Raw genomic sequence first — 14,090 nt, 5'->3', positions numbered from 1 at the left:
CAGGGAGGTTTTATTTTCAGGGAAATGGTATAAATTTAGTAAATAAAATAAATAAAAAAAAAGTAAAAAGTAAATAAATAAAAATAAGTCTCCAAGTCTCCAACCCTGACTAGGTGGCTCAATGGCTAGGCTTGTTGATCAGAAAGGTCAGCAGTTTGGTGGTTTGAATCCCTAGTACAGGTCTCCTACATGAGCAGGGGGTTGGACTAGATGACCTCCAAGGTCCCTTCCAACTCTGTTACTGTTAAAAGAAAAGTTCACTTGGGGCTTTTCTCTCAATTGTGTGTGTGCGTGTGTGTGTGTGTGTGTGTGTACACATACACAAAGAAACTTTTTCTAGTTTCGTTAAAAATAACAATATATAAAAATAACTATATATATATATAAAGTCTGTTCTCAACAAAACTAGAAAAAGCTTTTAAGAATGCTCCAACTTTGCATGCTTGCCCAGGCAACATGAAAACAACCTCAAAAGTTGGCTTGTTCTCTCATTTGCTTGGGCAAGTCAGCTGGGAAATTTAGGTTTTGAAAGTAATGACCAAACTGCCAGAACTACATAGGCAAGGCAAGAGCACTCTCAAAACTTTATCCTACTTTGCAAAAAGATAAAAATATTTTTTAAAATGCAAATCCCATCCAAGCTTTTCAAAACTTCCCAGGTTACATTCCATCCTTTGAGAACTCCAGATAGTATGCAGCTATCAACTAAGGGTATAATATAGGTTTTTCTTGAAATAGAGATAAAAACAGGCCAATTAAAAGTGAAATAATGCTTCTAATTTATTGGCAAGCAATATGATACTGTTGAATACCAGTATGTCCCAGACACATTCCTTGATTTAGTGGGTTCTCTGCTGTAAGTGTTTTTAAACTAAAAATTTAAAACTTAACAAAGAAAATGATGTGCTGCAAAGAAAACAGCAGCACATAGCTTAATATTTACATGTAGCAAAAGCCTTGAGACCCATAAAGTTTGAATTGGGATTTTTTTTAGGGTGGAAGAAGGGTTGGCTATTATTTAATAATAATAATAATAATAATAATAATAATAATAATAATAATAATAATAATAATAATAATAATAATAATAATAATTTTATTTGATTAGCCGCAACCCTCTCCCGAAGGACTCGGGGCGGCGTACAATCAAAGACGGATAAAAATAAGACACACATATATACAAAAAGAACAGAGACATATACATATGTGCATAGAGGAGAGTTGACTTATAAGTGAAAGACAATTAAAAACACAATTTAAAATCCCCTTAAATAGAATTACTAAATTAAAAAATTAAAAAACCCATCAGGAGCGTTGCGAAGTTATTTAATAAATGGGGACCTAACAAGAACCCCAGGGCTACTGTTTTGTGAGATTGCCTTGTGCAATTCCAAATGGCCTAAATGTTGCCTATTCCTGTTGTGATACATGTAACAAATTCAGCTAGGAAACTAGCACAGCTTTAGTGGAAAAAGTAAAAATAGAAGAAGGAATTTGTCTATTGAGCCACAATGGTTAGAGTGCAGCATTGCAGGCTAATTGTGCTGACTGTCAGGGGTTCAGTCCTAATCAGCTCAAGGTTGACTCAATTTTCCATCCTTCTGAGGATCCAGATTGTTGGGGAAAATATTCTTACTCTGTAAACTGGTTAGAGAAGGCTGTAAAGCATTATGAAGCGGTATATAAGTCTAAATGCTATTGTTATTATCAACGCATATTAGGGATCAGTGGTGGGTTCCCAGTGCAACTGGTACAGTGCAACGGGGCCAGGCGTCCACCACATGAACGCGCGCAGCACCCGTGCACCGTGCATGCATGCGTACTTACTGCCCGCAACTCCTCCGTGACGCTCCAGCTGCTCCGCAGATTGTCACACAGGCATCGTAAGCTCCATACGTGTGCGTGGAAGCCCCGAAAACCTCAAATACCGGTAAGGAGCACAGGAGGGCAGGTGAACCCTCCGAAGCACCGTACTTAACGGTACCTGGTGCTCCCAGGCACCGGTACGTCTGTACCAGGGCATACCAGTTGTAACCCACCATTGTTAGAGATCGTAGATAAGTAGGAAGGATATGTGTGCAACCACAGACATGCAACATTCCTAAAGCACCTCTGGGCAGTCAATGCACCCTAAAGTAAAATGAGTGCCCACCAAAGAGTATATATAATCAATTCATAATCATATTTCAGTCAGAGGTAGTATTCTGCTTGTTTGCCCGGTTTGGGTGGATCAGCAGTGGCGGCAGGCTTCAATCACCTGCCCAGATGTCATCATGGATGTTCTGCGCATACTCCTGTTCCGAAGCAGTAGCAAAGGTAAGAGGATTTCATGCCTGATTTCAGTTATACATAATAAGTACACCTATGTATAATGGAAAAGAATAGCAAGCTATTCATTGTATGAGGAGTCAAAGCTGTAAGATACCTAATATGGCAGAAGACACAGAATTTGAATAATTATTTTCACTCAGGAGAAACAGATTGTAAAACTCAGTGCTGTACAGAATTTATATTGCATATACCTGAAGACATTTGTTCAATCCCCAGCTCAACAACACATCAAAACAATCTATGTATCAATCCGCTATTAAATGTGGGATTAATAAACAAATCACTGAGCAGTTTGAAACTGAGTGACAGAGTTTAAAACACACATTACTGTTAATGTAATATTAACTCGGAAGATAACCTGTGACACAGTCCTGATTGAAGTGTATATTTGTTTCACTGTCTGTAATTAATCCTTTGTCTTAATTACTAGTTGGAAAAATGAAAACCAAGTTATAAAATTTGAATGAAAAGACTATTCACACATGAAAATTATTTTTAAAGACCTCAAAGGCATTAAAGCTGTCCTCTGGAACATCCCCCTTCTCCTTCCCTCTCTCTATCATTCCCTCCCTCCCTGTCTCCCCCTCTCGCACCGCGCCAAATCAGATCATAATGCTCTTTTGTAAGACTATGGAGAATTGGATGCTTCCTCAACGTTGTGTTGGCATATTAAATAAGTTTCCCTCTAAGGAACATCGTGCATTGATTGAAATTGATATATATTAATTTTTCTGATTTTTCAAAAAATTATTTGCAAGATTTCAAAGACATAGTGAGTTCAACCACCATATAAAGTAAAGAAATTTACAAGTCAATGGATGAATATATAAAGTACACAGATAAAAAATATTTTAACATTAGCAATGTAGAAAGTTTGCTGAGAGTAAGGTCCAAGCAACTTCATTAGTTTCTATTGCTTATCTGGTAAAGAAAAAAAAACATTAGCTATAAATACTGTTGGGGAAATCTAAATGAACTCTGGTACACTGGCTGGATTATAATTCTCTAGGACATGGCAGTTAACATGTGGAAGAGATACATTTATGTCTGCAGTATGGAGAACAAAGAGGAGAATGGAAAGGGGGAACCATTTTAAATAATGACATTCAGTACCCAGGCAATTATTATTTTTAGATGTTTGCAATTCATAATTCAGCATTGATTTGTTGTGGCAGGTGCCTCTATTATAACTGATCAAAAGGTTATGATTGTAGCAACAGACTGAAATGCATGCTTATGGAGATTCTCAGTCATCCAGGTCATGGTTGTCCCAAGGATATTTTTCCAAGAGGCAACTGGACTTTCTTGAAGCTTGTTGGATGAGAAGCGAAACATCTTCAAAGAAAAACAAGAAAGCCCAGTTGTCTCTTGGAAGAAGCATCTTTGGGTTTGAAATGCATGCTTTGTGTGCCAACTTCCTAAATTGCTTTTTGTATATCTAAAGCCCATCATGGTGGGGTAGCAAACTCCTATTAGCCCACTGTGATCAAAGGTAGAGGATTATGGCCCTTCAAACCAACAAGGAGGTTGGTGAGTTATGTGATGCACTCTCTGCTTTGTATTTGTGCTCCATAAGAAGTGGGAATAGCTCTCACTTATTGGACATTGGACAACCAAAGCAAAAGTAAAATTTTCCTACCCCCACTTTCAAAGGGCTCTGTGATAAACCACAGTGATGAAAAATTAAAAGTAGAAGAATTAAAAGTAGAAGAATTAAAATTGAAGAATAATTGAATTGAGAGTAAAAGCTGCCAAAAATCTTAGAAAAAGATTTTGGGACTCCAGAAGAGAGAAACAGAAAAACCTATTAATTAATGGGAGGAAGCGTAATAGAAGAAACTCAGCTGCAGGTCATTAGTTGGAAGTTGCTAAAAAGAGCTTTGGTTTGAAGAAGGCAAAAATTTTGCTAATTGGTGCACAGATAAAGTACTTTCCTATAGACAAAAACTAGCTATCAGTCTTTGTCCACAGAAAGTTACAGTGTTAAATTTCAAGAAGGCAGATGGGTGAGATTGCAGTGGCCTCCTTATTTACCAGTTTTGCAATAGATTAAAAAGTTTCTTTTCTCTGATAAGCAAAGCAGTCTTTTAACAAGCAGTTTCAAGACAAGTAGAATAAATTATGGCTTAACAAACTGATGTAGGAAAGTGTATATTTGATAAAGCAGACATCTAGGGAATCCAAATGGGATTTTATGAGTGTGCATTTTGCACAATTTATGCATTTTCTGCCTGCATAATTTGTGAGCATTATGGACATGTATTTTACACACTTTAAATATGCAGAAATGTCAAGTGGATTTTGTGCCCGTGCATAAGGATACAGTGTCTGAGAGAGTCGACCTAGAAATAAGGAGAAATTTTCTGAGAGTGAGAACGATCAACCAATAGAACAGAGTTCAGAAGTTGTGGGAGCTTCATCACTGGAGGCTTTCAAGAAGAGATTGGACTGCCTTCTGTCAGAAATGGTATAGAGTCTCCTGCTTGGGTGGGTGGGGGTTACACTAGATGATCTACAAGGTACCTTCCAACTCTGTTAATCTGTAAGTAATTTATCTATCAAAAACATAAGCCACTCAACTGGAAAAAATTCTCTTGGCAATTTCACAAGAATAAATGGCAAAAAAGAAAAGAAATAAAAATAAAATAAAATAAACATCTTATTGGAAAAGAACATACAATAGTTGTCCAAATGAAACAGATTTTAAAAAAGAAAACAATTTCTATCAGTTGCCTCAGCAGTGGGTTGAATTAGGGAGCATATAATTTTCCAGGGACATTCTGTCCCAGAGGACAGTGCTGTAACAGGTAAGATCCACTTCTTGGATACCATTAGATGGCACTGCTTGATTGATGGGATCCAAAATTATTGACTCTGCCTGATCATGCAGGACAAGCAACTACTAAAGGAACTGTATTGTCTCTGAGAGCTAGGACCCTAGATCACACAGGGCTTTATAGATAACAAGTAGCACTTGAATTATACAGTACTTAGCTTGTTGTCAATGCAAGGATGCTACATAGTGAAGTCTGCTCCTGCACTGCATTTTGTAGCATTTCCAAGTGGTCTCCAAATGTAGCCCTATATAGAATGCATGCAATAGTCGACCCATGAAGCAATGAAGGCATGGGTGACTAAAAAGAGATGCACACCCCAAGACAGAAAAAAAATTGCTGGTTACAGAAATTTATGAGAATAATAGCTGACAAGGTCTGAGACTATAACAAGCAAATGTTTTGGTAACATTAAATGGGCACTTACAGTAAGACTGCTTCCAACTAGTGTATATTTATAAATATTATCATGTCAAATAAATCTATAACATGAAATGATTGACTATTTTAGGCTACCCTGTTATTGCATATCAAATTGCAGTGTTAAAATATTAACACTTATAATTTAGACAGTGTGATCTCAGTCTAAAAATTGGAGCAGTAATTTATATCAGGATTCCAGATGTGGAAATTACTCATCACTTCTCTCTCTCTCTCTCCCTCCCTCCCCCCCCCTCTCTCTCTGTGTGTGTGTGTGTGTGTGTGTGTGTGTAGAATATAGTAACAAATTAATATTTCCCAGACCCACATTTGTAGCAAAGAATAGTAGATTCCAGGCCTGTTCCTTGTCCTGGAACATCTATTTAGGAGGTCCTGGACCAGAATGAGTAGTAAGAGTATGCCCATTTTAGTGTGCTTTTAACACTTCTGCTTGTCCAGAAAATGTCCAATGCAACAATAAAAATCCTTTAAGTATGATCTTCTGAAACTTAGTTCTCTACTCGTAGTAAGACCTTAGCTCAGATATGGGACCAGATTCCAAATTCAGCTTGGGATCTGCAAACTGCTCTGGCAGATAAACATAAGCAGATAAATGCAATATTCCACAAATACCATTCACTTTCTTTCTCTCTTTTAGAAATGAACATTACTCCATGTTTCAGAAGGCAACTTCTGAAGCCCCGCCCTCCCACCCCCACCCTTCAGACTCTGCCTCCCAGCAATTTGCCTCCTTACAGCAAACACAAAGAGCCTGATTTAATAATAATAATAATAATAATAATAATAATAATAATAATAATAATAATAATAATAATAATAATAATAATAATAATTTGAATTTATTAGCCGCTCCCTTTCCAGGCAGGACTCGGGGCGGCGTACAATGGGGCATATAGAACATAAAACATGTGTACAAACACATAAACATACATATATACAAAGACACACATGCACGGAGGAGGTAGCAAATTACAACATTTAGACAGTTAAAAATCACCATTAAAATACCCCAATTGTAAGAAACCCAATGTACAATTAAAATTTAAAATTTAAAAAGACAGTCAGGGGGAGTGAGAAAAATTACGGTTGAGCCAGGCCAGATAATTGAAAGAGGTGGGTCTTCAGCTGTACACGGAAGGAGCGGAGATCGGAAGTAATCCTGATGTCACGGGGGAGGTCATTCCACAGGGCTGGGCCCATCACAGAGAAGGCTCTGCTCCTGGGTGTCGCCCCCCGACACTGTTTGGCGGACGGCACCCGGAGAAGTCCCTCTCTGTGTGAGCGAATTGGTCGTAGGGATGTGTGGGGCAGGATGCGATCCTGCATGTAACTAGGCCCTGTGCCATGAAGCGCTTTAAAGATCATAATCAAAACCTTGAAACGCACTCGGTAGACCACAGGAAGCCAGTGCAGCTCGCGCAGGAGAGGTGTTACAGGGGAGTATCTAGTCCTCCCCATAATCACCCGCGCGGCCGCGTTCTGGACCAACTGTAGTCTCCGAGTGCATCTCAAGGGAAGCCCCATGTAGAGAGCATTGCAGTAGTCCAGGCGAGACGTCACTAGCGCATGGGTGACTGTGCGTAGGGCATCCCGGTCCAATAAGGGGCGCAATTGGCACATCAGGCGGACCTGATGGAATGCCCCCCTTGCCACGGCTGTTACATGGTCATCCATGGACAGCCGGGCATCTAGGAGGACACCCAAATTGCGCACCTGTTTCATGGGGGCTAGTTGCACGCCCCCGATGGCCAGAGATGGAAGCACCTGGTTGAACCGGGAGGCCGGAAGCCACAGCCACTCCATCTTGGAAGGGTTGAGTTTTAGTCGGTTGCCATCCATCCAGACCCGTACGGCCTCCAAACACCGGGACATCATTTTGACGGCCTCATTGGGGTGGTTCGGGGTGGAAATGTATAGCTGAGTATCATCAGCATACAGATGATATCCCACCCCAAAACCACGGATGATTTCGCCCAGCGGTTTCATGTATGTGTTGAACAGGAGAGGCGAGAGCACCGATCCCTGTGGCACTCCACATGTGAGTGGCCTCCGGGTCGATCTCTGCTCCCCTGCCAACACACGTTGCATCCGGTCAGAGAGGTAGGAGCCAAACCACCATAAAACGGTGCCCCTGACTCCCAACCCCTCTAGCCGGTGCAACAGGATACCATGGTCGATGGTATTGAACGCCGCCGAGAGATCTAATAGGACCAGGATAGAGGAACAACCCCTATCTCTGGCCCTCCAGAGATCATCAACCAATGCGACCAAGGCCGTCTCCGTGCTGTGCCCGGGTCGGAAGCCGGACTGGCGCGGGTCTAGATAATCATCTTCCTCCAGGTGACGTGGGAACTGCTGTACCACCACACTCTCTACAACCTTCGCTAAGAAAGGAAGGTTGGAGACTGGACGATAATTGACTATGTCCGTTGGGTCCAGGGAAGGCTTCTTGAGCAGGGGCCTCACCACCGCCTCTTTCAAGGCGGCCGGTAGAGACCCCTCACCCAACGAGGCGTTCACTAGGCCCAGGAGCCAGTCGCGCGTAACCTCCCTGGATGCCAGTACAAGCCAGGAGGGACACGGGTCCAATAAACATGTGGTGGGTCGCAGACGTCCACGCAACCTGTCCAAATCCTCGATGGCAACCGAGTCAAACTCCTCCCAAAGCGGTCCCTCAAGACTCGCCACGGGAGTCTCTACTGAACCACTGAAAGGGGCCCATCCCATCCGGATTTGAGCGACTTTGTCCTGTAGATATTTCCCAAACTCCTCTGCTCTGCCCTGTAAAGGGGCTTCCCGCGGTCTCTCAAACAAGAGGGAGCGAGTCACCCGAAACAGGGCGGCAGGGCGGTTATCTGCGGACGCAATGAGAGCGGCGCAATGTTGACGTTTGGCCGCTCTTAATGCCACGAGGTACGTCCTCAAATAGGCTCGTGCCTGTGCTCGGTCAAATTTGGAACGGGAGGATCTCCAACGACTCTCTAGGCGTCTCTTGTGGCGTTTCATCACCCTTAGCTCCTCGGTAAACCAAGGGGCCAGGGTGGTTCGTCGCCGCAGGAGAGTCCGCAAAGGCGCCACCCGGTCTAGGGCCCCGGTAGTCGCACTATTCCATGCGTCTACCAGGTCCTCCACTCGGGGGCAGGTCAGGTCCACAAGAGGTGGCCCAAGCTCCGTCTGGAACCTATCTGGTTCCATCAGGCGCTTGGGGCGGAACCATCTAATACCTTCCAGTTCCGCCTCCTCGCGGCGGGGGGTAGCACCAGGGAAGTCCAGCCGGAGAAGTGAGTGATCCGACCATGACAGGGGAATAAGGGCTGGATCCCCTATTCCCAGATCACTCATCCACTGGCCAGAGACAAAGACAAGGTCCAGCGTGTGGCCTCCCTCGTGAGTAGGGCCCTGAATTAACTGGGTCAGGTCCATGGCTGTCATGGAAGCCATGAACTCCCGAACCCCCTCAGACGCTTCTCCCATCGACGGCAGATTAAAATCCCCCATCACTAAAAGTTTTGGGGTCTCAACCGCCACCGATGAGATCAGCTCAAGGAGTTCAGGCAGGGCCGCTGACGTATAGCGAGGAGCCAGGTATACTATCAGCAGGCCCAACTGCCTCCCTGGGCCCCATCTCACGACAAGGGACTCACACCCGGATGTCTGTGGCACGGTGAACTCTCTCGGCTCTAAGTCTTCCCGGATAATCACTGCTACCCCGCCGCCCCTTCCCTGGGCCCGAGGAGCTGATTGGCAGTTGAATCGGCTTCCCAGTATACTGCCTATCAACTGTTCCAGGCTGTGGGGATTGTCGCTGCCCATTTCCATTGCTGCCACTGCGTGCCTCATTTTTGGTCTCCGCACATCCCGTTTTGAGCCTCCGCATGCCCCCTTTGGCCTCCATGCATCCTATTTTTGGCCTCCGCATGCCCCATTCATGGTACATTCCAGGTGGGAATCACTGCTGCCACTGCTGCCTATCCCCACTGCCTGGAATGGGCCAAAAATGGGGCATGCGGAGGCTGAAAATTTGATGCGCTGAGGCCAAAAATGGACATGCAGAGGCGGGGATAGGTGGTGGTGATGAACGGCGACAGTGGCAATGGGCAATGGTGATCCCCGCAACCTGGAACAGCTGTTCACTGGTATTTCGGGAGGCCGATCCAACCACCAATCAGCTACTCATGCTAAATCAGGATGTGCTGAAGCTGACCAGGCTGTTTGCTGCAAGGAGGCAAATTGTTGGGAGGCAGAGGCATTTTTTTTCTTGTTTTGCTCCCCAAAAGCTAGGTGCATCTTATTGTCCAGAGCTAATCCTATGGTAACTTGGCTCTGTAGGAGTTTATGGGTGATAACCAGTACATTGAATTGCATGTGGGAGTCATTACAAAAACAAGGATGCTATAGGGTTGTACTGTAATATTCCCGTTGCAACCCATGTGCTACCTGCTTCAGCATGAACTTTCTCACCTTCTATAATGGCCTAATTAAAGGATAGGGTATCTGGAAAAAGTGTCACATTTTTCTTCTAGCAGTCAAGAATGTGTAAGTTATACATCTATAACACATAAATCCATTGAACCAAAATTCTTATTACTGAATGGGAAGAAAATGGGTACAGCATCAGAACGGACTTTACTTGTCACTGGCCATTCTTTCCTCTCTCTGTTGAATCTCAATGGACTCCAGTCACTACAAATGCTCTCTACACCAAGATCTTCCCTTTCCCCTCCAGACCAGAGTCCGGTTGACAGTCACAGCAAGATCCAATTCAGCCGTTAGAGCACTTGCTCACTCTTTCTCTTAATTCAGTGGGGATTGTGTAGCAATTATTGTTTCTTGTGTACTGATGGTCTGACAGTAAGGGTAAGATGCAACTGAATAATTCCTTCTCATCACTGCATTGGATTAATAAGAATGAAAAAATCAGCTGCTATTAATGACAGAATGATAGCAACTCTAGATGATGAACTGGCTATATAGTAAGTGGTGGGCTCTATGCCAGGATTTTGACCTTGATCTTGACAAGTAAGATATAGGACTAAATTCCATCAACTTTGAAACAAAATATATGTATCATAAATATTAAGAATATGGGAACTTTGAAATTTGCTCTAACTCCTGAACGGTCTAAGCATGCAGCTCCTAATTATTCATCAGAAAGTCCTCTGAAATCAGTTAAGACTCCTTGAAGCTGCCATTCTGATTTCCTGAATGCTCTGCTGGCAAACTGCTTATTCACCTTTAATTGGTTTCACAACACATTTGAGTTTTTAAAAGTGAGTGCATAGTTTTAAGTCCAAGTCTGGGATTTACTTTAGATAGACTTTTTCACTTTATCCTCTTTTCTACCCTTTGTTTAGGCCTCTCTTCTGAGAATCATAAAATAGAACAACATGTCCACCATTAGAGGACAGAGTAATGTGGCACTTGGTTACATTTTTACTGAATTACTATAGCTTGCAGGATCAAGATACAAAGTCAAAGTAGAACAAGTACTTTTAAAATGACAAATCTTTATTTTGCAGCAACTCCTTTATGCCCCCCCCCGCCCCAAATAGTTTGCAGGCTGTAAGTTTAGGAAGCAGGAATATAACCTAAATAATTGCTAAACCCCCTGCACAAGATTTCTACGGTTCCCTGGGGTAATTAAGGGAGTTATCACATTTTCTATTACCTGTTGGTCTTATTTTTAGGGCATTAGTGGACTACATTGAAATAATTTTGGAATCCCCCCCCCCACATTCTCATTTTATTCACTTGTAGGCATTTAGATAAAGGAGCACCAGTTTAGATAAAGGAGCACCAGTTTTGTGGGATTTCCTCCTGAACTTTATTAACGCCTGTTTGAAAACAGATTAGGAAGCTAAAAGCCAACGCCCTAAAAAGAGAACACCGTTCTGATTTCCCATCAGCAAGTTCACTCTGGCCGCCTGAATTTCATAGTGGGCGCCCTTCTCTGGCCTTTTTAGAGAACTGAGGGGGGCACATTTTGAATTCCAGAAGCATTTGCTTGGCACCAGAGGAAAAATGGGGTAGAGTATCCTACAGGTGACGATCTAGTCGTGCCCATTCTGCAGCCTGCAGGTCTTCGAGGCCCAGATCCCACTGGAAACAACCAGGAACCAGGCGAGGCGGAGTTAACCGCAGCTTCCACCGTGTACATCCCACACCCTTTGCCCCCTCGCATGTCCCGCACGGCCGCGCTGACAATGCGCCAGCCGGCAGCTTTACAGGCAACTCCTTCCGCACCGTCGCCACCCTTGCAGCAGCCTCTTAACCTCCCCGCCTTCTGCCGCCGCCGGCGCCCTCCAAGCGACGTCCGTCCGGCCTGCTTGGCTCGGCGCGCCGCCTTCTCTAACAGTCCACTCCGGTGCACGGTGAAGTCGGTCTGGGGCTGACCGGCAGTGAAGGGTCGAGGGCTAGAGCGCGCCATCCTAGCCTCCACACCTAGCAACAGCTCTGACAGGACGCAGCAGCCGCCGCTACAGCGGGAGGAGGAGGAAGCGGAATGGCCGCCTCGGCGGCGGCTGCTCCCTCCCCACAGTCCTGACAGCCAGAGCCGGGGCGGAAGCAGCAGGCGGCGTGCTGGACTCGTCCTCCACCTCCTCCGAGTCTCGGCGCTCTACCGCTGCCAATGCAAACTCAGTCGTCTTTGCGGTTGCATGCGCCTTGCAGCCACCCGGCCATGTACCTCCGGCAGCTACTCGCCGCCGCCTTCCCTCATCCTCCCTCCCCACCCTCCAACACACCCACCCGCCCTCGTGCCTGCTTGACTGCCATCCAAACCCGGCACCCCCTTCCCCGTCAAGCCTCTACCCTCATTTATCCCACGCTCGATCCCGGCAGCAGTCCCGCCCGCTCCCTCGACCCCACGCCCCTCCTTTCCCGCTCCGCACTCCATGCCGCTGCCGCCCAACCCTCCGCCCTAGCGCGGCTCGGGAGGGGGATCCCTTTCCGCCACTGCCGCCGCCACCCCCCCCCCCCGCCGCGCCGGGTCCCCTCCCCACCCTCGATGCCCACGCGTCACCCGGCTGCACTGGCTCACCGATATGGTTGTCCTCGATGTGCTCGATGAGCTCCACCAGGGTTGGGAAGTGAAGTCCGCAGCCCCCGAAGCGGCAGGTATTGGAGAAGAAGGAGGCGGCGGCGATGCCTGTCATGGTGTTGCATGGAGATTCCTCCCGCCTCCGCCTTGCGGTGCCTACTCTGCCAGGGCCGCCGGCGGGAACGGGAGAGCCAGCGAGAGGAGATGGAGACCGAGCGGGCGAGAGAGGCTGGGGGTTGGGAGGAAGAAGAGTAGGAGGTGGCGGCTGCAGCGTCGGGAGCGGCGGAGGGGAGGGACGGGCTGCTGGGTGGGGGGAGATGAGGCAGGCGCAGCTGGGAGGAGGGATCATTGCCGCACTCAAACAGCTGGGCAACCCCAGCCGTCGCTGCCTGCCTCCGCAGCGGGAGCCTAAGACCCGGGCCACGTTGGGCAGCAACTGCTCTCGGCGACGATCGGCCAGCAGTTTTATGAGCTGGGCGGCAGCGTGGGCGCGGAGGGGAGGGGAACACAACAGTTGGGGGTGTGTCTGAGCCTATTCCTCACTAACTTCTTAAGTTTTTTTTCTTTCCATACGCTATAGAAAGATATCTGCAGAAAAAGCCCAGCGCCCCACTTCAAAAAATAAAAGTTGAATAGCTGGAGCTGGGATTGAGCCTCAACACAGTCAGATCCTGGGTTCCAGTGCTGAGGCCTGCTAGGGGCACAACACTTGTTCCCCTCCCCCACATATATCATCAGACTCTACATATAGAATATTTAGGATATAAAGTTATTAAAATGATAGTGGTCCAACATTAAATGTAATAGCTTAGAGATTTGAATCCAGGTGTCAAACAAGAGACAAGTTTTTAATGTCCCAATTGTGTCAGTGTGCCTGACCTGTCTCCTGTTTCAAACAGCATAGATTCATATTCTTCATGTACTCATTTCATTTTACAATGACATTTTACAACCTGCTTTTTGTTAGTGGACAAAAAAGATCATAAGATGTTTATCTCCACTAGTTAAACAGCATTTTACAGACTATCCAGACTAAGTCCACATTAATTCACAGTGTGATTTGGATTATCTTATTGCCAGAAGTTAATTTTGATTTGTAAATAGGTTTATAAATTATGGCTTGCACATTAGGATTGGGATTTATATGCTGTAAGAATCTGCCAGGTCTTTAACGCAATGTGGTTTTTAAAAATTATTTAAATTACTAAAAATTAAAAATAATTTTAAAAGGTACATGTGCAGAACCATCTGTAGTGTAGATAGCATAACATACATAATGTGTATTTTATGTATATGTGAATATATTGTACAATACAGTATGTGCTAATGGCACTTTATTGATTTGGGCAGCATTGCAATTTGATTCAGCTGAATTATGGTAATATTGATAATTTCGATGATGTGTTTAATAAATAAAAATCATGGTGCTATGATTTGTTTACATG

The 14,090-nt window shown here is 45.0% G+C and overlaps 1 protein-coding gene across 1 annotated transcript in view; it reads right to left on the bottom strand.

The window, feature by feature from the left end:
* Nucleotides 1-13,049, bottom strand: part of JAZF1 (JAZF zinc finger 1) — a 147,345-nt gene extending 134,296 nt beyond the window's left edge. The window contains exon 1 of the mRNA XM_081933381.1: nucleotides 12,646-13,049. Coding sequence (XP_081789507.1) covers nucleotides 12,646-12,994 — 349 coding nt within the window. The 5' untranslated portion in view covers nucleotides 12,995-13,049. The remainder of the gene's footprint in view (nucleotides 1-12,645) is intronic.
* Nucleotides 13,050-14,090: the final 1,041 nt, after the last annotated feature.

This window comes from Natrix helvetica (genome assembly GCF_964273705.1).
Source record: "Natrix helvetica genome assembly, chromosome: Z".
NCBI classification, from domain to species: Eukaryota; Metazoa; Chordata; class Lepidosauria; order Squamata; family Natricidae; genus Natrix; species Natrix helvetica.
The sequence above is the reverse complement of the archived record's forward strand: the minus strand, read 5'-3'. Positions and strand labels throughout refer to the sequence as shown.